At 63.0% G+C, this 23,654-nt stretch overlaps 2 protein-coding genes across 5 annotated transcripts in view; both read right to left on the bottom strand.

Moving 5' to 3' along the window:
* PHACTR4 (phosphatase and actin regulator 4) overlaps positions 1-4,639 on the bottom strand; it is an 80,811-nt gene extending 76,172 nt beyond the window's left edge. The window contains exon 1 of the mRNA XM_054223887.1: positions 4,557-4,639. The gene's annotated coding sequence lies outside the window, so the exon portion shown is untranslated. The remainder of the gene's footprint in view (positions 1-4,556) is intronic.
* On the bottom strand, positions 2,133-17,203 carry SESN2 (sestrin 2). 4 transcript variants are annotated; one of them, XR_008469789.1, is made up of 11 exons: positions 14,427-14,546; positions 11,748-11,792; positions 10,607-10,804; positions 9,943-10,125; positions 9,444-9,644; positions 8,718-8,868; positions 8,414-8,529; positions 7,651-7,841; positions 6,686-6,830; positions 4,557-6,585; positions 2,133-4,131 (listed from the first exon to the last, which is right to left on the bottom strand). XR_008469789.1 is itself a non-coding variant. In XM_054223897.1 (10 exons), exons 1-10 carry the CDS (start codon positions 17,186-17,188, stop codon positions 6,499-6,501), a joined length of 1,377 nt encoding a protein of 458 aa, XP_054079872.1. In that variant the 5' UTR covers positions 17,189-17,203; the 3' UTR covers positions 5,236-6,498. The 4 variants fall into 4 exon arrangements, 3 of the variants coding, with proteins under 3 accessions (XP_054079872.1, XP_054079871.1, XP_054079873.1); XM_054223897.1 differs by lacking the exons at positions 2,133-4,131; positions 14,427-14,546 and adding an exon at positions 17,129-17,203 and having other exon boundaries at positions 5,236-6,585; XM_054223896.1 differs by lacking the exons at positions 2,133-4,131; positions 11,748-11,792; positions 14,427-14,546 and adding an exon at positions 10,980-11,189 and having other exon boundaries at positions 5,236-6,585.
* Positions 17,204-23,654: the final 6,451 nt, after the last annotated feature.

The raw sequence follows: 23,654 nt of genomic DNA, 5'->3' as shown, positions 1-23,654 counted from the left end.
CAGCGAGCGGCGCTGCCGCCCCAGGAAAGCCGGGAGCGGCGGGGACCGGACATCCCCGGCTCCTCTATCCCGGGTTCCTCCGTCCCCGGCTCCTCCATCCCCGGCCCCTCCAACCCCGGATCCTTCAGCCTCGGCTCCTCCATCCCCGGCCCTGCCATTCCCGGCCCCTTCATCCCCAGCTCCTCCATCCCTGGCTCCTCCGTCCCCGGGCCCTCCATTCCCGGCTCCTTCATCCCCGGATCCTCCATCCCCGGCCCTTCCATCCCCAGCTCCTCCAGACCGGGCCGGTCCCACCTGGCCGTAGGAAGATCGCCCCGGGCCACAGCCGGGAAGCACCGCTCGGCCGGGGGTCGTTTGGGCTGAAAATCCCAGGGCAGGCAAAGAAATAGAGGGTTGAGGGGTGAGCGGTGCCCGCGGAGCTGGTTTGTTCCCCAATGTCACACGGGCATGTGATGGGGACCCCTTTGCACCCATCGGGGTGCTTCGTCCCCCGGCTGGCATGGAGCTGGGGGTGCAAGGTGGCACCCAGAGGGAGGTGACAGCAGTTTGGGGACACAATGGATTACGGCCGCCCTCCCCGCACATCGCCGTGCCATCGCTGCTGCCTGGCTGTTTTTCAAGGACTAAAATGCTCCAGCAGCCAGTTGGGATTTACAGCCCGCAGTGCCCGGAGCCTGCATTTCCCCCGGGATAAGCCCAGTTTGTCCCCAGTGAGGACAGCGAGTCGGTTTCCCGGTGACAGCCGAATTGTCACTCTTAAATCCCCAGCAAACAGCTTATTACCTGCTGCAAAGGAGCAGAGGGCTGGGTGTTCATCTGCCCCCACCCTGCCAAGCTTTCCCTCTGCGCCCGCAAGCATCGAGCTGATTTGGAGGGGCTTGTGGAGGCACTTTGGCTCCCGGCCACCGGCGGGCTGGCTTCTGCCACCCCAGGGACCCAAAGGTGCCCACCTGGGTGTGCAGGCTGGGTGCTGGCAGGGCGCAAACCCACGTATCTGGGTAAAACCCGGCTGCAAAAGCAAACGCTGGGCGGCCTGACCCCGACGACAGCGTCCACCCCGTGGCACTGACCTGGTGGCACGGCCGCAGGCTGGCAGCCCCGGCGGGGCTGGGCACGGTGTGGGTTACGCGAGGAAGCAGGGCTGGCGCCGGGCACGGACGGTGCCAGGGGATATTTTTGGGCTTCCATGGGCAGGACACATTCTGTTCCCATGAGCTCAGGCAGCCAGCGGGGGCCGGTCCCTTCCCTCCCACCCACCCACCCACCCACCGCCCCGCAAAACCCTCACCGGGGTCCCTGGGCAGCTCCGGGGCTCCACTGCTGGGAAGGGACTGGGAACACTGGGGCTGTGGGGGTCAATGCCATCCCATTCCGCGGCGACCACGGCCGAGGCACTGCCCAGGCGGCTGCTCCCCGCTGGGAAATGTGCCGTCCCATGGGAGACACGGGGGATTGCGCACGGCCAGGACATGGGCACTGGGGCGAAAATGGGGCAGAGACTGCGCCCACCATCACCCTGGCTTGAGCTGAACCTCCACGTCCCCCTCACCTGGAGGAGCTGCCTGGTTTCCATCCCAAATTTCTCCATCCCACCCTGGCAGCCGCGGGGCAATCACGGCACGGATATTCCCCCCCCTCCTCTCCAGCCCCGCACCAATCCCTGGGGGTGCTGAGCCCCATCCCGGCCAATTTCCAGGGTGAGGACATCCCTGGCTGCACCAAATCCCACCTGCCGCTGGGTTCGGTGTCGGGCTCAGCAAGAAACAACCCTTTGGCACGGCGCGATGCCACCGCACCCTCCCCGTATCGGGGCTCAACCCCGACAATGTCCCTTTTGCAAAGCACTTTGGCCTCCATCAACCTTAAAACGCTCATTCAGCACAGCCCACGATTATTATTATTATTATTATTATTAATTTTCCCATTGCGCCGCTGCGTTTTAAACACCGCCAACACGTAACGTTTCCAAATCGAGGGCAATTTTAGCGCGAAAAAATTGCACGCGTTGGGGTCGTACCTAGGAGCTACAGGTAGGGAGGTTATTAGCACACGTTCTGCCCCGCAAGATGGACAAGAAAAGCTGCCAATAAATTATATAGATACATATATATATATACACACACACGCGCGCGTACAAATCGCAGGGTGAGGGATTTATTGGGTTATAATTGTGACCACCTGAAAAAAAAGGAAGGGGGGGGGGGGTGTTTAAAACTGATCCGATGAGTTCAAGGAGGGCGCCGGAGCGGAAAAATGGGAGAAATTTGGGACCGTAGCAGAAAAATGGGAGAAAAATAAAGCAACGGGCCGGTCCTGCCTGGGTGCTGCTGCTCCGTCACGGGAAGCGCCGGGTGCCCACGGTAAATCCTTTGTGGGTTTAAAATAAATCTTGGCCGGGGGGGGGGGAGGGAAATTTGGAGCCCAACCCGGGATTCGCTGCTAAGGCCAAGCTTTGCAAGAGCGTAGGGGAAAATAAAAAGGGATTTAAAAAAAAAAAAAATATCACTTTTGAAGAGCTTTCCTGCTTCGCCGCCGCCGCCGCCTCCCCCCTGCGATGCTCAGGGTGATGCTGGTTCCAGGCACCGGCTCCCAGTTTGGGGAGGGGGGAGCTGCTGGGTCCTGGGCACCCGCTTCTCTGCTTTTAATATGAGGATAAAACACCCACGGGTGCCTGTGGGGGTGGGAAAAGCGGGGGGGTGGGGGGTGGTACTTCAATAGGGCCTCGGCGGAGGAGAGGAGCAGCAAAGATGGGGTGGACGAGGGACGGGGGAGGTGGCGTCCCACCCAGAGTGGGGGTGTCACCTCCCCGTCCTCTTGCAAACACAGCAGGGGGCGGGCAGTAACAATAAAAACGAAGACAAAAAGATATTTTGTCCCTTCCTGGCCGCTGAAAGGGGGGGGTGAGGGTGGTGGTGGGGGGCGCGACGCCACGGCATGGGGCTGCAAAAGGTCTCCTGGGGAGAAAAACCCTTGGGATGCTGGGCTGGGAGAGAGGGGTGCTGCGGCTTGGGATGCCGCCGGCCACCCCGAAAGCCCAGATACATCCCCATGGAGATATATTTTTTTTTATTTGTATATATAGGAAAAAAAAAAGAATTATTTTTTATATATTTATATACATAAAAATATATATAATCTATTTTATATATATATATTTAAGTACTGGAGGAGGTGAGCCGAGCTCACGCCCCCTGCGCCCCGAGCCCAAACCACCACTCCCAAATTGGGCTCGGTCTCATCCCAGTTATTTGATATCGCTGGGAAAAAGTGAGACGGGGAGGGGACGCCGAGCAGTGACCCCACAAGACGCTGGTGCCGATTTCGCCAGACACGCTGGGGTTGGGGGGCTGGGGGGGAAAAACTGCAGCAGAAAAGAGAGGAGGGTTTTTTTTTTTTCCCCTCTCGCTTCTTTTTTTTTTTTTTTCCCCCCCCAAAAGGCTCAGCCCCTCCCAGCGTGACTTTATGACCAGAAACGCTGCCTGTAGTTGGAGGATTTCTTCCTTTTGAACAAAATATTTCGGATGCCTCAAAGAGAGCCAGAAGGCAGCAGGGAAAAAAAAAAATAAATAAAAAAATAAAGCCCTCCTTGGCCAGAATCTCCCCATTGACCTGACCCTTTTCTAACGACGCTCTGATTTGCCGAGCTGTTTCAGTTCCCCAAGAGATGACATTTTTCTCACTTCTTTTTGCAAAAAAAAAAAAAAACCCCAAAAAACCAAAAACCAACACACAAACACAATTTCCCCCCCCTGCTCTTTGCAGCTGGTGCCACCCCCACCCAGGACCTCAAGCCACATCAGGTCCCCACGGCCGGACCCCTCCGTATCTAGGGTAGAAAAGGCACCAGCGTCGAAATATTTCAAAGCATCCTCCCTAAAAATAAGCTCAAAAATAATATTTGGGGAATAAACCCACCGGAGCCGGGGGGCAGGGAGGTGCCACCCTTGCCCCAGGGACCCCCAAGCACCCGCAAGTCCCTGCGTGGCGGCATCCCCTCTCCGGCTGGGTGACACCCTGGAAATAACAGCATTTGGGAAGCAGTGTGGGGGGGGGACGGGGACACGACACACGACGACTTTGCTTTTCGCAGTCCGAAGGCACCGTCGGCGGCTCGAGCCTCCTGGGCCAGGGCTGGAAAAAAACACGCTGGGAAATATTTGGAGGCTGTGACTCAGGGCAGGAACGTCGCTCGGCGCATCGCCAGCCCTCAGGGCTGCCCCCCCCTGCCCTTCCGCCACCCCCCACCCCAGGGTGGGTGTTCTCCGGTGTCTTGTAAGCGAGATGTTTGCTAAACCCACCCGCAGTCACCCACAACGTGGAGGGGGACGCCGGCCCGGGGACCTTTGGCGTCGGCAAAGCCAATGGAGACCTGCTCCCCTGCCTCAGTTTCCCCGGTGCCCTTGAGCTGCCCCCAGAACACCCCCCCACCCCCTGCATGGTGCAAATAGAGGCTCTGCCCCCCCCCTCCCCCACAGCAAACCCTTACCAAGCCCCATCCAGCCTCGCTGCCCCCAGCCCCACGTCCCCGCTCAGGTGGGAAAGGTGGTGGGTCCTACCTGTCCGTGGGGACCGGAGGGTCTCAGCTGCCCCGGAACCAGGATCGGGCCCCCCCCTGCTTCTGAGGCGCAGGGACGTCCCTGGGTCCGTCAGGCTGGAGCAGGGGGACGGGCAGGTCCCTCCTCAGGGCTCTTATCAGCAGCTGCCAGCGGCTCCTGCCCCCACCCTGATAAGTGCTGGGCTCCCCATCACAGGGCTGGGGTGCCCCCAGTGCCGCTTCACCCCCCCCCCGAGCAGGACTGGTGCATCCCATGGGACACCCGCATCAGGACGAGTGTCGGCGCCCCAAATCCCAACTTTCCAGGAGGGTGCTGAACCCAGAAGAAGTTAGCAACGGGGGCACACCGGAGCTGAGCCCATCCCCTCGGGAATGCATGGACACCCCCCCCGCCCCCAGTTTGTCCCCTTGGATAACCCAGGGCTGCTCCCAGTCGCTCCCGGAGCAGTGGGACACCCCCATTCCCTATTCTGCTATGCAGGATCAGGCCCTGGGGCTGAGCAGGGGGAAAGGGAAGCTGCGGCTCACCCCAGCTCTGCCCTGCGGAAGTGGCAGGAAAAAGGAAAAAGGAAAAAGGAAAAAGGAAAAAAGGAAAAAGGAAAAAGGAAAAAAGGAAAAAGGAAAAAGGAAAAAGGAAAAAGGAAAAAGGAAAAAGGAAAGGAAAAGGAAAAAAGGCGGGGGGGGGAAAGGAATAATTTTATTTTTTCAAACCAGATCCGTAGCAAAGTCACAGTAGCATTTCCCTGCCCAGTCAGGAGTAAATACACCACCCCCCCCCCAAAAAAAAAAAATAGAAATAACTTAACTGGAGCTAAGGTTCCGCAGAGACAAACCGAGAGCAGGCGATGCTGCTGGACCCGGACCCGCGCTCCAGCAGAGCCGGGAGCAGGGGCTCTCCCAAATGGGCACCACCCTCACCCCGCCACCGGGCGACCCGCGCCGCTGGGAAATGCTCGGGCACACCTGGGTAAAGCTACGGCCACCCCACGTCCCACCCTGTCACCCTCAGCCACCAGCAGCCCCCCCCCGGCCACGGCCCTGGCACAGCCCCGAAGGTGGAGGCAGCGGAGATGTGCCAGTGGCTGAAAAATGATGCCAACCAAAAAAAAAAAAAAAAAAAAGAAACAAAAAAAAAAAGGTATAAAACACACAGCAGGCACTTCTACCTTCATCCTGCTCCTGTCCCGGCACCCAGGTTAAGAGGCACTTCGCGTCCCAAATTGCAGGGGGCGCAGGCAGGCACCCCCGGCCGCGGAGGGGACGTCCCCGTGTCACTGAAGGCAGCAGAATCACTGGGGCAGGGCAGGGGGGGAGCCGCAGTCTCTCCCCCCAGCCATTCGGATGCTAAAATTGGGGGGGGGGAGGGGGGGATTCAGCTTGGGGACGAGCGGCACCGGGGGCTGCCCCACGGGGTGGTCGGACCCTTCCCACCTCTCCTGCAGTGCCCTAGAGATGTGGGGGGCAGGGGGTGCGGGGGCGGGCAGCATCCCCCACCAGCAGCTGCGCATCTTCCAGCGCAACGAGACCCCATAAAAGCAGGGGTGAAGCCCACGATACCCGTGGTGATCTCCGGCTCGAGGACAGTCCTCCGCGGTGGCAGGACGGGTCACCGAGGGGTAACGCCAGCACCCACAGACACCCCCGGTTTGGCATCGCTCAGGCTCACCCCAAGAAGGGCGCGGAGCAGCCCAGCACCCCCAGTTCTGCCAAGCCCAGGGCAGCACTCCGGGATCTTCCCAACGCCGACGGCTCCTTGGGGATCCCATCTCCTGGAATGAGGGGCAGGGATGCCCCCCCATCTTTCCTTCCAGCAGCTCCAGACCCTTAAGGGGGGAGACAATATTCCAGCAGAGTCTTTAAGGCACCAGCTCCCTCCTGGCCTTTTCCCCAAACCTGGGGCAGGAGGAGGAGGAGGAGGAGGAAGAGGAGGGAGCAGAGGCCGGTCAGGTCATGTAGCGGGTGACGGCTCTCAGGGCGTAGAGCAGAGCCGCCTGCATCCGAGCCTCCAGCAAGAGCAGGTTGATGTGCACCTAACGCGGAGAGAGCAATGTCAGGGCACCGTGGGGGGGCGGGGGGGGGGCTCAGCACCCCCCCATCGCCCTGCCGGGAAGGGAAGGGATGGGGCAGCACCTTCTCCGAGTGCTTGAAGTGTCTCCAGAACTGCGCGTACATCCGCTTGGTCGTCTTCTCCGGGTAGCAGGCCACCGTCTTGATGTAGATCTTCAAGCTGCGCTCCAGGAGCTGGTTCACCTCCCCGTAGTCGTAGTCGTCGTAGCTGGGGGAGGGAAGCGGGGACGTTACCCCGGGCATAACCCCTGCCCTTTCGCACCCTCCGGGGGTCTTTCTGGACTTAAACCCAGCCCCCCAACAGCATGAAAAGGGCTGCATCCCCAGCAGCGTGGGCAGCAGGGCGAGGGGGGGGATCCTGCCCCTCTGCTCCGCTCGGGGGAGACCCCACCTGGAGTCCTGCCTCCAGCGCTGGGGCACCAACAGCAGAAGGACACGGAGCTGTTGGAGCGGGGCCAGAGGAGGCCCCGGAGATGCTGGGAGGGCTGGAGCCCCTCTGCTGTGGGGACAGGCTGAGAGAGCTGGGGGGGTTCAGCCTGGAGAAGAGAAGGCTCCGGGGAGACCTTCCAGCCCCTTCCAGTCCCTAAAGGGGCTCCAGGAAAGCTGGGGAGGGACTCTGGAGCAGGGAGGGGAGCCATGGGACCAGGGGGAAGGGTTTTACACCGCAAGAGGGGAGATTTAGATGAGATCTTGGGAAGAAATTCTTTGCTGTGAGGGCGGTGAGCCCCTGGCCCAGGTTGCCCAGAGAAGCTGTGGCTGCCCCATCCCTGGAGGGGTTCAAGGCCAGGTTGGACGGGGCTTGGAGCAACCTGGGCTGGTGGGAGGTGTCCCTGCCCAGGGCAGGGGGTGGCACTGGGTGGGCTTTAACATCATTTCCAACCCAAACCATTCTACAATTCTATCACTTTGCCTCAGTCTAAGCAGCAGCAACAGTCTCAGCAAGACCAAGCCACAGGCCCCAGGCTGGACCTGCTCACGGGCTCTACCCAAGGTGGAGAACAGGCTCCATCCATGGCTCGGGGACCTACCGGATGCCGAAGACGCAGTGAACATAGTTCCAGATGGCCCTGCGCAGCATGGAGGTGTCCACGCCGCAGTGCATGGCGATGGTGTTGTACGTCAGGTTGTAGACCACCTGGAACTTCTCATCCAGGAGCTGCCCCACATCGGGGTAGAGACGGTTGATCAGCGAGAAGCCATGGTCCTCCCAGGTGTAATCCTGCCGGAGAAAGGATGCTGGAGTAGGGGCTTGACGGGGAAACAAGGGGTCCCTTCAAAGCCAGGGACACAAGCTGGAGTTGTTGCTGTCCCCATGTTGACTCCCTCAACTATCAGCATCTGGTCGCACTGCTCAGACAGCTCCAGCCTGGTCCCAGCCCTTCGTCCCCTGCACCCACACTGTCACAGAGTCATGGAATTGTCGAGGTTGGAAGGGACCTTTCAGATCATCGAGCCCAACCATCACCCCAACACTGCCAAAGCCACCACTACCCCATGTCCCTCAGCACCACATCTGCCCGGCTTTTAAACACCTCCAGGGATGGCGACTCCACCGCTGCCCTGGGCAGCTTCTTCCAACGCTTGACAACCCTTTTGGTGAAGAAATTGTTCCTAATATCCATCCTAAACCTCCCCTGGCGCAACTTGAGGCCATTTCCTCTTGTCCCATCGCCTGTTCCCTGGGAGAAGTTACTGACCCTCACCTCACTACACCCTCCTCAATGACCCTGGGACCAAGAGACAAGCAGGACCTGCCACCCAGCTCCCCGCCACGGGACACTGAGCACCCACCTGCGCACGGAAAGTGGGGGGCGCCTGCTCGCCCCTCCGCGTGAAGTCCTTGTAGCCGAAGTCGGGGTCCTCCACGAAGCAGAGGACGTTGGACTGCAGGGAGTGATCCGCAATATCTACAAGGCACCACCGCAGCGGCCGTCAGCGACGTGGCGGGACCCCGGAGAGAGCCAGCCCTGCGGCTGGGGGCCTGATCGTGCTGCACCACGGGCAGACGCCGGCTCCTTCCCCAGTCCCCTGCGACCTCCCCAGCCCCCGGGGACCCCGTCCCCAGCCAGCTGTCCCCCCCCCTCCACCTCCTCACCCGCCGGAGCCACCAGCAAGCTCTCCGTCTTCTCCAGCTCGAAGCGCGTCGCCATCTCCTCCTGTGTGACACCTTCCTCCTCCAGCTGGCTTTCCTGCAGCAGCTTCATCCTCTCCATCAGCGCCTCCACCTCCCGCATGGCGTCCTTGCCCTGGAGAAGCAGAGGGCAGAGTCAACGCTGCCCCGGGTCGAGCAAGGTTGCAGAGGGATTTGCCAGCCCAGAGGAGCACGGAGCCGCTCTCCGCTCTGCCGTCACTTGGAGCAACCCCAGGGCTTGCTCTAAAGAACTGTTTGCAGGACAAAGGAGGTTTGTCCTGCCCAGATCTCAGCTGCTCTTGTGATTTATCCCAAGGGTTGGGAAGAAGGGGACAAGCCCTGGGGAGGATGCCACGGCGCGGAGGATGCCACGGCGCAGCCCTAAAGCACCTGCTGTTCCCAATAAAAGGCCCTGGGGCAGTTCCCCGTGAGAAGCACCATAAATCATAGGAACCGCAGAACACCAGGTTGGAAAGGACCACAAGGACCACCCGGTCCAACCTCTCTTGGCCAAAGCACTGTCCAGACAAGGGGGCCCAGCACCCTGCCCAGCTGAATCTTAAAAGCATCCAACACTGAGGAATCCGCTACTTCCCTGGGGAGATTCTTCCCATAAAACGCCCCCCATGCCCTCCCTTCCCACTCCACACCCCCCTCCCCTGCAAGGCAAACCCCCCCTCCCCGCCTTACCCCAGAGCTGTCGTCAGAGGCAGGGCTGCTGTCGCTGTGGGGCGAGGGGGGCCGGCAGCCGTGCCCCCCATCCTGCTCCTCCTCGGGGTTGATGCCGCAGCCGAAGACGAAGGAGGCGAGCGAGTGGTAGTGGGTGAGGAGCACCAGGGCCTGCACCAGCTCCGCCAGCGACCAGCTGTTCTCCCCCGTCTTCAGCAGAGCCTGCAAAGCCCACGGGGTTGGAGAGACAACCCCCCCCCCCCCAGCGCCCCCACCGTACCCCCCCCACCGCACCCCAGAGCCGGGGCAAGACAAGGGCAGGGAGACAGGAGGGGATTCGGGATGCGCCCCCCCATAAACCACCTCAGAGACTCCCTCAGCCCCAAAAGGGTTAAATCGGGGGGGGGGGGGGCGTTGGTGCAATCAGGGATGTGGCCCTTGGGGCCAAGTCCCCCAAAATTAGAGTGTTTGGGGGGGGTGGCAGGGGGGGGGGATCCGCGCTGGCAGCATCAGGTCTCACCTCGATGTGCTCCTTGGTGATGAGCCAGGGCCGGTGGGCCAGCAGCTTGTTGATCTCATTGAGGTTCCTGAGTTTTTGGGGGGCACAGTGCAGCCCCTGCAGCCAGGTCGGGTTGCCCCCCACTTGCAGGAACTCCCCCATGTGCAAACCCACCAGGTAGGAGCACTGGTGCCGGGCTGCTGCCTGGGGAGAGCTGGGCAGTCAGCCCCCGGCACCGGCCAGGGGACCCCCAACCCTGCTACGAGCCCTTGGAGAAGCCAAGGCAGGGAGACACCCCCCCCACACACACACACATCGCCCTTGGAGGGTTTTCCCTAGGGAAGAGAGTCCACACAGGGGTCTCTCCCTGCGCCCCCCTCCCCCATCAATGCTGGTCCCCAGGCGCCCTGGAGGGGAGGGGTGCTGGGGTACCCTGGGTGGGCACCATGGCACCAACTCCAAGGGGTTTCCAAGCCTCTGGGACCACAGATCGGGGGGGGGGGGGGGTGGGGGGGGGGGGGGAACACGCCACGCCACGACCCACCTGCGGGGTCCTAAATGCTTTCCTGCCCCAAAACCCAGTGGAGGTGCTGCGACCACAAATAACCCCCCGGGACACCCCCCCCACCACCCCACGGGACCCCCCCACCCCACGGCACCCCCCCTCCCTCCCCCCGATCCTCACCATGATGGCGATGTAGTGGCGCTTGTGGTAGGGCAGGGGCCCGTCCATGCGCAGCAGGAGGGACTGGGTCTTCCAGAAGCTGCTGAGATACTGGGGGTGCAGCCCCATGACCATGGTGATGTTGTCCACCCTGCCCGCCGAGACGAAGGCCTCGATGAGGAGCTGCCGCAGGCTGCTCTCCGCGCCGTCCTGCAGGATCTGCCAGGATGGGGAGAGGAGGCGAGGGGTGTGTGTGTGTGTGCGTGTGTGAAGGGCTGTGAGTTAGAGCCCCCCTCTAACCTAGAAGGAGACCCCCCCCCCCCCCCCCACACACACACCTTTTCCCCATCAAGCAGGACCCCGGAGCACCCATCCCACCGCATCGGATGCTCACCCCGTGGGAGGTGCCCACCTTTGTCCCCGCTGCCCGGTAGGGACACCGCCGGTAGCCCCCGCTGCCCGTCTCCCCCCTCCCGGCCCCGGGGGGCTGGGGGTGACGGGGGGTCTCCATAGCAGACCCCGCACAGCCCAGACGGCTCAGCCCGAGGGGTGGGTTGTTTATTTGGGTGCTGGTGCGCAGCGGGGAGGAGATGGGGCTCAGCCACCGCCCCCCCCACACACCCCCCCACACCCCCCCCCCCTCCAGCCTCTCCACCCCCACCGCGGTGACGAAACCACGGCGTTATCTCCGACAAGGAGGAACCATCTGGGAAACCGAGGCCGGGTGCGAGATAGGGCTGAGGGTGCCCCGGCATGAGGAGCCCCGGGGATCTCAGGGCACAGTGGGGTTTTTTTTTTTGGGGGGGGGGACACGATAGGGTAGGATGGGGGCTGCCTTTGCAGCACAGGGGAAAGACAACTGCGTTTGGCTGAGCGGGGAAACTGAGGCACGGGGAGGGCAGGGACTTGGGGCAGGAAAAAACAACTGCCCCCCCCCCCAATCCCCCAAAACAAGACACCCCCCCCCGCTGCCACAGGGACACCCGCGCCTGGGTGACCCTTCCCCATCCCACCCCAGCCGGGCACTAGCAATCGGGATGGGGGGGTGGGAATCCTTCCTTAACAGCCCCCCCCCCCGCCAAACCCAGGGCAGAGAGGGACGGAGGAGCCCCCCCAGCAGGGAGGGACACCCCCTCCCAAGACCATCCCCCATGGCTCTTACCTCTCCCAGGGGGATGAAGGCGCTGGGACCCTTCCCCTCTCCCTCCTAGGAAGGAAAAGAGCGGTGGCTTCAGCCCGGCACCGGGGCAACCGGCAGCCACCACCGGGACGAGGACGTGCCACCGGTGTGACGAGCGCGGTGTCACCGGAAAGGGTGACTCAGGCAGCCACCCCTGCACGGGCCACGGGGACGCGCGGCCATCGCCCCCACGCCCTTGCGTCAGGCCGGGCAGCACCTGATGAAATCGGGCAGGGGTGTTGCTCCGCACCCCCCCCCCCCACACACACACACACCCCGGGGAGAGGTGACACGCGGGGACCACGGGCCGCGCCAGGACACGGGCCAGGAGAGCGGAGACACCCCCCGGCTCTGGGCTCACCACCTCCATGGGAAAACACGGGGGACAAGCGGAGCCCGGGGAGGGGGGTCCCCGGGAAGAGCCACGGCCGACGGCCACCATAAACAGGGTGCCCGGGGGCCCCGCTGCCACCCCCGGCCACAAAACGCCCACAAACGTCTCCACCGGGGATTTCTCCCTCCCTCCCCAAATCCGTTAATGCAGTTAAGACAGAAAAAAGCCCCCCCACCGCCCCCCCAACCCCAGCACAGGGCGGCTGCTGCTCTCCGCGCTGCCGGCACAGGGTTCAGCTCCTTTTTGACACCCCCTCCTCCCCCCCCCCACGCTCCATACCCCCCCCAGCTCCCCAGGGAAGAGCGTTTCCACGCTGTATTTTCTCCTAGCAGATAATTTTCCTCCTCCCCGCCAGCGCCCAAGCAGGGTGCACCCGGGGGCAGCGACGGGGATGCCGCAAGCAGGAGTGCAACGGGATCGGGATCGCACCCCCCCTCCCCTCACCCCAGCCCTCCTGCTGCGGGGGTGGGGGGGGGCTCAGTGGCCGTGGGGACCCCCCCCCCACCACCACCACCACCCCCCGCCTCCAGAGCTGAAACACGGGGATGCAGCAGAGCCTGAATCCTCCCCCACGCAGCATCCCACCAGCTCCCGACTTGGCAGTGGTGCAGGGGACATGGCTGCGCCCGCATCACAGCGGCACCCATGGGTGCCAACCGCAGGCCGGGGCTGGGGGGGGACACATATACACACACACACACACACAGAGCACCCAGCCCCGAGAGCTAAAATAATCCCTGCAAAACACCTACAGAGAACCCAGAACTTGGTTTGGGGGTGGGAGAAAAGAGGGTGGAAAAGGGTTCAAGTGCTCCCAGGTCTGGGAAGGAGGAGAGAGGGATGGGGGGGTGGAGGAGTGGGGGGGGATGCACGGTGTCCCCACATACAGGGGGGACACGGTGTTTGAGTGGGACCAGGACCGAGACAGGGCAGCGGGAGCAGAAAGGGCACCCAGCAGACGAACGCCCGCAGCTCGGCGTCCTCCAGCCCACGCTCCGGATACCGGCGCCACCGCAGAGGGGGTGCCCAGGGCCCCGCTCCGGGCGGGGAAGCACCAGCCTCCTCTGCCCATTCCCTGCGGAAAACCCCCGGCGTCCCTCTGCCAGCAGGAGCCGGGGTGATACCGTGAAGCTGGGACCTGTCCCCGAGCACGGGGTCACCTCCGCCGGGACCTTTGAATGGCAGCCCAGCCCCAAGCAGGATGCGAGCCCCGGATCCGGATCTGCTTGCCCAGGGAGTGGACAGGATCTCAGCGCCCCGGGATGCCCACGACCACCCCACTCCATCCCATGGCATATGTTCCCCCATGGCACACGTTTTCCCCCCCCCCACGCAAACCCAGTGGGGACCAGTGGTGCCACGGGGGGAGGCCGAGCCAGCAGCAGCCGTACCCACGGCGCCGGACACGGCAAGGCTCCCGCGGCCCATCCCAAGGGATGCCTCGGCCGGTGGAGACCTGCACCCTGCTTTGCTCCGGGTGCAGGGAGAGACACGACCAGGAGATGGGCATGGGCCAGGCAATGGCCACTGGTCACCCCCGTTTGCACCGCTGGGGGCACGGAGAGAGCCAGGCACCCTGTCCCAGCAAAGGTGTGCCTGGCCCCTGCCGGCCCCCCCAAAATAAAGGGCTCATCCCCAGCCGTGAGAGCAGGGTGCTGCCCACACGCTCTTCCCGACTGGAAGCGGGCAGCCTTCACCCAGTAACCCAGTTACTGGGTGAAGTGACCGAAGCGGGAGCCGCGCTGGTCTGCAAGGTTCTTGCTGTCCTGGGGGGCTGGCGGGGGGTGGGGGGACGGGACAACAATGGCACGACCCTCGTTTTATTGCATTCCTCCCTCCCACGGCTCAGCCAGGCAGATGCTCCCCCCATCCCACCGGCCGCGCTGCAGCCAGGCGATTCCCGGTGCCCCCCGTTCTCCCTTCCCTACATCACCCCCCTCCACCCACGGGGGCGGGCAGGGCACGGCCACCCCCCCCCCACCCCTCACCGCCATCCCAGGGCTGGGAAAACCCACGGCATCCACGCAGGGAAAAACCAAGCACGGCACCCAGCGGCGTTTTCCAAAACCAAGAAGCCTTCCAAAGCCGACGGCACAGCCGGACACCCCCCCACACACACACCCCGGCCCCCTCCAGCCCAGTAACGACGGGGAAGTTCAAACCCCCCTGCCCCCCCGGTGCTCAGCACCCAGCGCCATGAGCCCCCCCACCCTCCGCAGGACAGGCGGTGGCACGGTGGTAGTGAGGGTCCCGCTGTCGGGATTCACCTGCAGGAGACGGGACATGTCACGGCAGGGGGGACGGTGGCGGCAGGAGGAGGGTGCCTGGACCCCGGACACGCACAACCGGGAATGCCGATGGCAGGACGGCATGACCCACTCTCTGGCCATGGAGCCACTGGGCCGGGAGCCGCTTCTCCCGGGGCGTCTTTTCCACGATGCCCTGCGAGGGGACGAGCCCCCACGGCTGGCACTGGGACGGAGACCCAAGAGCTGGAGCCAGGCACAGTCCCGGCGATGGCGGGCGCCTTCTCCCACCCGCTGCCTCCAAACGACCGCGGTGGCATCGGGCACAGCCTGGCACCCTCTCCGGAGCGGGGAAGGGGCGTGGAATGGCAGGAGGTGACCACGCAGCAGCTGTCGCCACCGCCACGCGCTCCGCACGTGTCACAGCACGCCGCGGGCTGGCACCGGGCCGCAGCCCCCCCCCCAGCGAAGCCAGCAGTGCCCGCATCCCAGGGCTCCCACGGCTCCCAGCAGACGGATGCTCCTGCCCTGAGTCACCGCGGACGCGGGACCGGGGTGCCAGCGGGAGCAGGCTGCTGCCATCGCCGCTCCGGGCGCTGAGCCGGTTCGGCACTGACTCACGGTTTGGGGAGAAAAAGCTCCTTTGCTGCTCCAAGAGGCTCCGCAGGGGGGGTACGGCAACGGAGAGATCCCAGCAGGCAAATTCCCGGGACGGAGACGGCAGGAATTCCGAGCTCGGTTCACCCCGCTGCTTTCCGTGACAGCTCAGGGTGACCTTTGAAGGTGGATTTTAATCACCCCTGGGCAGAGGCTCGTTAATTTTGCTGCACTAAGCAATCCTCAGGGGTGCTGTCGTTAACCCCCACCGCGCCGCCCCCGCGTAGGGCATTGCCTCCTGCTCCTGCCGATGGGGAAACTGAGGCACGGAGGCGATGCCCTGACCCATGCGACCTACTCCCAAGCTCCGGCTGGCACAGGGCGGGTGGAGGGTCTCAACGGAGACAGCGGGGGAAGGAGTTTGACCCCCCGGGAGCGGGAGGATGGGTGTGCCGAGCGGTGAGCCCCCGCCGGCGCTGGGGCCAGTGCTTAGTCAGGTGTCAGAAAAACCATTCCCGATAAGGCGAGGTTAAACAAACACCATCGCAGCTGCCCGGCAGAGCCCTCAAAACCCCGTTCCTGCCAAAAAAATGGGGCAGGAGGCCAGTCCTGGGCCGTACCAGGGGGCGAGAGCAGTGCCGGGTCTCGGCCCCCCTGACGCACGGAGCCAACGGGCCAGGACAAGCCCTTTGGCACAAGCCACGGCCACCCCTGGAAAGCAAACCCAGCTGCCACCACCCCCCCGCTCCAACACCAGGGACCCCCAAATCCCACCCCGCCTCGCCCCAAAAACCTGACGGGGCTTGTCGGAGAAGAGCGGGACGAGCCAGCCCTGCAAACCCCACCGAGGCGCCTTCGCGGTGGGCGCGAAGGTCCCCCCCAGCCCACGGAGTTTCGGCGGTACCTGCTAGACGCCGGTGACATCCCCGCCACCATCCTGCCCCCAGTTTGCTCCAAAACACCAGTTTCAGGTTTCATCTCCCACCAGGACACGTTCCAGAGGGGGATTTCCCCCCTGCCCCCCGCCCCCACCGGCACCGCTGCTGGTTGGGGTATTTCCCACCCCCTGTCCCAGGGTTTCCAGCTTCCAGCCCCACGCCAGGAGCGACCGTCCCTGCGGCTACATGGGGGTGACGCGGCTATTTGGGGAGCCGGCGACTCCCCGCCGGCAGAGCCACCCGGCCGTCCCTGGGGACACCTCCCCGCTGGGGACAGAGGGAAGGGGAAACGCAGGAGGAAGAGGAAAAAGCCGCAAAATTTTGTGCCCTTTTTGTTTTTTTTCTGGAAAAGGGGAAAAGAAAAACAAAAGTCTTACAAATAGAGGCAATTCCCAACTTTTCAGGGAACTCAGTAGGGTGGGGGGGGACTGAAGTCGCAGACGGGTCCCGCTGCCTGGGAGGGCCAGGGAGGTCCCACAAAGCCCCCCCGGGCACCTGGGGGCTCCAGTTTGTGCACTGGACCCCCAAAGGCAAAAGCTCTGGGCGATGCCGAGGGGTGTCCCAGAGCTCTGGGTTAACGGGGACACCAGAGAGACCCCAAACCCATCCCGGGAACGGCAGCAGGTGCAGAACGACCGGACGGAGCCCCCGGAGCCCCCCAGCCCCGACCTTGGTGGTCACACCCCGCGGCCACCCCCTGCCTCAGTTTCCCTTCGCCTCCCGCAGGCAGGACCCCCTGCCCGGCTCCCACACACATCCCAGCCTTTGGAGGGTCGGGGCCACCCCCAGAGCTCCCCACCCAGCCACCCCAACGTCCCCTTGCCCGGAGAGGGCCACCCTGTCCCCAAGAGCCCCGGGGTGGGCTCCCATCAGCCCCAACCTGCTCCCCCACCCCAGCACCCTTTATTTTCTGGCTCGCTGCAAATGAGCAAAAGGGTTATTTCTGCAGTTCCGACATGTCCCTACGTGTCCCGACCCTGCAAAGGGGGAGACGGCCCCCGGGGGGGGGACGACGACGACATGGGGATGGGGGGACACAGCGGTCCCGGGGCAGGGGGACCCCCCCCGGGCGGGCTGCAGGGTGGCAGCACCCCGTCCCATCCCGGGTGACAAAGCCGGGGGCGGGGGGAGGTATGCAAACCGGGGACACCTCGGGCTTGCGAGCCCCCCCCCGAGCCGAGCCCTTACCTCGCCGCCCCGGTACTCCTCCAGCCCCGCGGGGGGGCACGGCGAGCCGGCCACCAGCATGGCAGCGGGGGGGGGGGGGGGGGGGGGGGCGCTAGGCGGCGGGCACGGACCGGGGACCACCACCCCACGCAAACCTCACACCCCGCCCCCCCCCTCCCCCGGGGTTGCGGAGCGTCCCCGGGGGTCCCCGGCCCCCCACCCCCGGCCTCCAGAACCTTCCCCGCGGCCCCGGCGCCCCGCGCCCCCCCCAGCTTTCATAGCGCGGCGGCCCCGCCCCCCCGCTCCGCCATTGGTGGAAACGGGGGAGGGGGCGTGAGCGAGGCGTGCCGTCAGCCAATAGGAAGCGGCGGCGCGGGGGGTGCTGGGGGTTGTAGTTCGGGCCGGGCTGCAGCTCGGTGGCCACCGCCCCGAGCCCGCTGGGGGTGGGGGGAGCAATGTCGGGAGGTGGGGGGGGGGCGTGTCCCGCGGTCTGTGGGACGAGAGGAAGGGCGGGACCCCCCCGTACAGACCCGCTGCGGCGCCGTCCCCAGCCTGTGACACGGGGAGGGGGAGAGAAAATGTCCCCAGCCTGTGACAGGGCGGGGGGGGTGGTGGGGAAATGCCCCCAGCCTGTGACACGGGGGGGGTGGACAGAAAATGTGTCCCCAGCCTGTGACACGGTGGGGGGGGGAGAGAAAATGTCCCCAGCCTGTGACACGGGGGGGGTGGACAGAAAATGTGTCCCTGGCCTGTGATACAGGGGGGGAGGGGGGTGGAAAATGTCCCCAGCCTGTGACACCGGGGGGGGGGGGCGGTAAATGTCCCCAGCCTGTGACACCACCGGGGGGGGGACGACAGAAAATGTCCCCTGGGACCAAGGGGAAAAGAAACCCGATGGCAAAGGGGCACTTTTACGGGCAGTGGGTCTTTGTCCGAAATCCCACCACCTGCACAGAGCCTGGCTCCGCGTGGCCGTGAGCAATCGCCGTGTCCCCCCCGCCGCCACCCCGCTGTCCCCCGTCCCCCCCGCCTCCAGCTTCACACGGAGCATTTGGAGTCACCCGGGGGCAGAAAAAGACCCCCGAGAGTCGCGTCGCATTGCAGCTCCCCCCTCCCACCCTCGACACGGCGTCCAGCTCCCCTCCGCCTGAATAACAGACACCAAACCCCGCAAAAGAAGGTGAAAGAAGGAAAAATCAGTAAAAAAAAAAAAATATATATATATATATAAAAAAAATAACAAAACCCCAGCCAGGGGCGGCCCCAGCCAGCAGCGCCGATAACAACCTGCTGCCGCTTGACAGCCCGCACATGGCAAAGTCCAGCAAACGGGAGCCGCTGCACAAACAACTCGGGTTTTGCCCGGCAACAGCCTCCTCCGGCTCCTGCTGGTGAAGCCAACGTGGCAGCACGATGCCGGCGGCACGGCCAATGGCCGGCATGGCCAGTGGCCACCGCGCCATGGCACGCCGGCAGCTGCACCAGCCCCTGCGGGGAGGGGGAATGCGGCAGGTCCCCAAATGCCCCCAGTGCTCCTCGTCCTTGTCCCCGCCGCCGGCAAACGCCCCGCGCTATTTTTAGGGGTGTTTTGCAAAAGCTCCGCAGATGGGACGCGGGAGGCCGGGTGGCTCCGGCCACCCCGAGGTGTCCGCTGCTGGCTTTGCAACTTTGAGAGGAGCAATTTGGGGGTTTAATTGGAGATGATCCGAGGCGCCAGAGGTGCCTGCTCCGAGGGGAACCCGGCCCCACGCTCCCCCCAGGGCCAGGGATGCTCTTTCAGCCCCTGTCACCCCGGTTCAGCTCCATCACCGGCTCCTTTCCCACCGCCGCTGGGAGCCCCGGAGCTGCCTCACACGGAGAAAGGGGGGACAAGAGCCAAGATGGTCCCCGGCCAGCACCAGGGCTGTGGCTACCTGAGGCCACGAGCTCTGGGTTTGGTTTGGCTGAAAACATCAGCCCGGAGACGAAAAGCCGCCTCTTGCTTCGCAGCAGCAAAAGACACGTGGTGTAAGCAAAGCAGATGGGGGGGGGGCTCCCTCTGCTCTTCCCTTTCTGCCCCCCAGAAAGTTCCGGACAGGAGGGGGACGGGCTGAGGGGGACCTGGGGACCCACGGTGGGGAGGGGGGGGGTGGTGTCAGGCGATGGTCCAGCTGGAGACGCTGCCAAATATTTAATATAAAAATATCCCATCGGAAGACGGTTGAGGGCTGTGCCAGAAGGATGTTCACCCCCCAGCTGGCTGCCCAGAGCCTCCGGCTGTCCGGTGGGATCATCCAGAGCCTCCGGCTGTCTGGTGGGACTGGAATGTGCCATGGCCCCTGCCTGCAGAGCCGGGGCTGAGCCCGGCCGGGCGGTCGCCGAGCCGGGCAGTGCACTCGCTCGGCAATAAGGAGCAGCACGGGATCCCCCATCTGCTCCGCAGCCCCCCGGCTCAGCCCCTCGAGAGGCCGTCGGCACGTTACCTGCGGGCTCAGCGCTTTTCCTGGCCTGTTTGCGATGCTCCTGCCCACGGAGCAGCCGGCTCAGGCTCCCAGCAGCCACGTCCCGGGCGGAAGAAAATGACCTGCCACCCCCTCGGAGCTGCCAGGGGCTTGTACCCACGCCGTGTGCCAGAAACGGGCGCTAGCAGGCAGGATCTCGACCGTCAGCATCTCTCGAGTCCCTTTGGCCCACCAGCCTCACCCAAGAGCACTTAAAGTTCCATCTTTTGGTTCAGTTTGGGCTCAGCAGCACTCATTTTTCAAGCACAGAGGACTGCAGGAGGGTTTCTCCCCGCTGGCCAACTCCCGGGGATTCACCAGGGCACACAGCAGCCTCGCGGCTGGGCTCGTTACGGGATTCGTCGGGAAAAAGGGGGGCAAAGGAGAGGCAAAATTCCCTCGAGAGAGAGGAAACCAAGAGCCGAACCCAAACGCCCCGTTTTCCCAAACCACGGGGAACACGCAACGGCTCGGTGGTTATTTAGGGCTCGGCAGTGCCCTCATTAGCAAGCCGCTGACTGGACAAGTCTTGCTTTTAGTCGAACGGCGCGCGGCCAAGAAAGCTAAGCAGGAAGGCCAGACGGATTCCTTAAGATAAGTCACCTTAGAGCAAACAGCGAGGTTGGCCGGGGACAGCCGTCGCCCTGTCCGGCCACCTGGGACTTCACCAGCCCAAACCCCCCCCCTGCCCCGAGGGTGAAGAGAAGCAGCAGAGACCACGCAGGGACCGACGGGCACATCCAGAGCAGATACGACCCGTACTGTTCTTTACATGTTTCCTTTCCTTACGTGCTCCGCTCCTGGTGGCCATCCATCTCCTCCGAAAGGTGGATGGCCACCATGGCCGGTCACACCCCCCCCGCCTCCCCACTAACAGGGAAAACCCGCCGGCACCCCGCCGTGGTGGGCTGGGAGAAGGAAGCCCAGAGGGTTTGCGGGGTGGAAAAGGGGGATTCCTCCGCAGCCGTATCCTTGGAGCCGCAGAGTTTGGTAAACCCCGACGCGGTCCTCGGCGCCGCAACGCTCCGACGGGAGCCGCGAAGGCTCAGCGCCTCGCTCCAGGGAGATGGATGTGGGTCCGGCAGGATAAACACCTCAGAAATGGTGGGGTTTTACTGGTTTTTATGGGTGGAGGATCCTCGGGAGGGAGCCGCCATCCCCGCGTGCTCCAGGAGCGGCAATTGAATACGGGGACGGCTGGTCTGGCCCGGGTACGGACGGGGGTTACAGCCAAAACACCTTTGGACTCCCGGAGCTCTGGAGGTTCCCTTTGGAAGGAGGCAAAGGGCAGCCGAGATTTCTTCAGGGAAAACTCGTGAAAAAGGGAAAAGCCGCATCCCAGAGGAGCGGGTCTCATCGCCTGTGCGGGTTTTCCCCCCTTAGCAGACGACGGGGCAGCGCTGGGCGTTTCCCCCCCCCGCGAAAACCCCACTTGTTTTCTACGGGGGTCCCAGCTGCTCCCCAAGTTTCCCTTCGCTCTCCCAGTTTCCTCGGCCCCCTCCCTCCCTCCCTCCCCTTCCCTGCCCAAGGCTCGCGTCCACCTCTCCACCCCCAGCTACAAAACCGCACCTTACCGAAACCTTAAAAAAAAAAAAAAACCAAAAAAACAACAAAAAACCCACGTTAAAATCCTAAGCGTTTGGTTTTTACAGGCAATTTTAAAGCCTGTTGCCCCCAGGACGCGCCGCCCGCCCGAGCCAGCGCTCCCAGAAAGCCCCAGTAATTAGGGAGGAATGGAAGGGAGCGGGTCTGTGGGTAATTACCTTGTGGGTAATTACCGGCGGGTTAAGTCAGTTCATTCCTGCTGTCAGGCTGCAAAACTGGTCGTAGTCATTTGCCTGCTAAAGTTTCTGGTCTTTGCCAGGGGGCCTGCAAGTTTGGAAAGGAGATATTTATTCGAGTTAATGACGTTAAATAAATAAATAAATAAATAAATACATGGATTCAATCCTCGTGGTTAGCAGATCTCAAGAAATCGCTTTGCGAGACGTGTTCGTTGCGCCCTGGAAACCCAACCACCTCCAGCTCCGGGAATTTTGAGCTTCTGCCTCTTGAGAAGAGATTTCTGCCGGGAACGGGGAAAAACACCGACCAAAAATCTGGAAGTCTCCTTTTCGACCTTGATTTCGTTACTAGCAGGTGGCTGAGATCAGTATTTAATATTTAAGTGTGTTCAGTTACCGTCAAAACCATATTTTCCTAAAGCTCGGATATAGAAGTAAAGCAATCACAACCCCAAATAAATTAAATATATATATACATATATATCTTTCTGCAAACATTCAAACTGCTTTAGAAGCCGTGGATAAACCGCGGAGGGAAGGAAGCCTGTGCTAGCAGATAAAGGCAGGAGCCAGCCATTTCTTACACCCAAGATCTGGCTGGGAAATGCAAAAAATTGCCCGTAAACCTTTGGAAATCCTCCCCGCGGCTCCGGCCAGGGAGCGGCCCTTCGGAGACACGGGAGGTGGAGGGTGAGGATCTGGCTCCGGCTCTCCCCGCTGACTCGGAGCGCAGCCTTTGGCACATCAACTCTCATCTATCTCCCCACCGGCCGTAAAAATGAGGATAAATTGGGCAGATTCCAGGACGGGCAAGGTTTGCGCTGAGCTCAGCAGAGATAAAGCGCCCTGTAAACGCGGGCACCGCTGGCACGTTTAGGCAGCGTTAGCCGGGAAAAATGTGCCAAGCTCGCCTTCTCGTGAGCCTTTTTCCCTTGGCAGACGCGGCGGGATGCGAGCTCGCGATTCCGGCACCCGCATCTCCGGAGGGTTGTGATGAGCGGCGCAGGGTGTCCTTGGAGATGTTCCCCAGGGGTCCAAGTCTCATCCAACACAGTCATCGCTGAGCTGGATGAGGGGACAGAGTGCGCCCTCGGCAAGTTTGCCAATGACAAAACTGGGAGGAGCGGCTGACGCACCAGAAAGCGAGACCTTCGGTGAGACCTTCGCTGCCGTTCAGCAAGGCTGGAGTGTTGGGCGGAGAAGAACCTCATGAAGGTCAACGAGGGCAAGCGTAGGGTCCTGCACCTTGGAAGGGATAACCCCAGGCACCGGTACAGGTCAGGGGTTGGCCTGCTGGAGAGCAGCTCTGCAGAGAGGAACCATGGAGTCCAGGTGGACAACAAGTTGCCCATGAGCCAGCAATGTGCCCTTGCGGCCAAGAAGGCCAATGGTCTCCTGGGGGGCATTAAAAAGAGCGTGGCCAGCAGGTGGAGGGAGGTCATCCTCCCCCTCTGCTCTGCCCTGGGGAGGCCAAATCTAGAGTGCTGGGTCCAGTTCTGGGCTCCCCAGGTCAAGAAGGACAGGGAACTGCTGGAGAGAGTCCAGTGGAGGGCTATGAAGATGATGGGGGGACTGGAGCATCTCTCTGCTGAGGAAAGGCTGGGGGACCTGGGGCTGTGCAGCCTGCAGAAGACCGAGAGAGGATCTCATCAATGCTGATCAATACCCAAAGGGCGGGTGTCAGGAGGATGGGGCCAGGCTCTTCTCAGTGGTGCCCGGGGACAGGACAAGGGGTAACGGGCACAAACTCGAACATGGGAAGTTCCACCTGAACACGAGGAGGAACTTCTTTGCTGTGAGGGTGGCAGAGCCCTGGCACAGGCTGCCCAGAGAGGTGGTGGAGTCTCCGTCTCTGGAGACATCCCAACCCCGCCTGGAGGCGTTCCTGTGCCACCTGCTGTGGGTGACCCTGCTCTGGCAGGGGGTTGGAGGGGATGATCTCCAGAGGTCCCTTCCAACCCCTCCGTTCTGTGATCCGAAAACGAGCCTAATAAGGAGGGACGAGGAGCTGCTCAAGGCCACCGCCGCGACGCTCAGCTCAGAAAGCCCCAAGTCCTGTGAGGGACACGGCCAACAAACCCTGCTGGCTTTGCACCCTCTCCCCGGGTATCCCCAGCACCCTCTGCCTGGGTTTTTGGTCTAACCCCGATTTTTGGTCCAACCCAGCACAGCACAAGGCATCACCCCGAGCCGCAGAAACCCAGCGAGGTGGCGAGAGCTCCAGCGCTCCAAGAAGGACATCCCTCCCTCTAGGGGCTGAAATCCAGCAAACCCGGGATGAAA

Source organism: Rissa tridactyla, chromosome 18, assembly GCF_028500815.1.
Source record: "Rissa tridactyla isolate bRisTri1 chromosome 18, bRisTri1.patW.cur.20221130, whole genome shotgun sequence".
NCBI lineage: Eukaryota > Metazoa > Chordata > Aves > Charadriiformes > Laridae > Rissa > Rissa tridactyla.
Note: the sequence above shows the minus strand (reverse complement) of the source record. Positions and strands in the feature narration are given on the sequence as shown.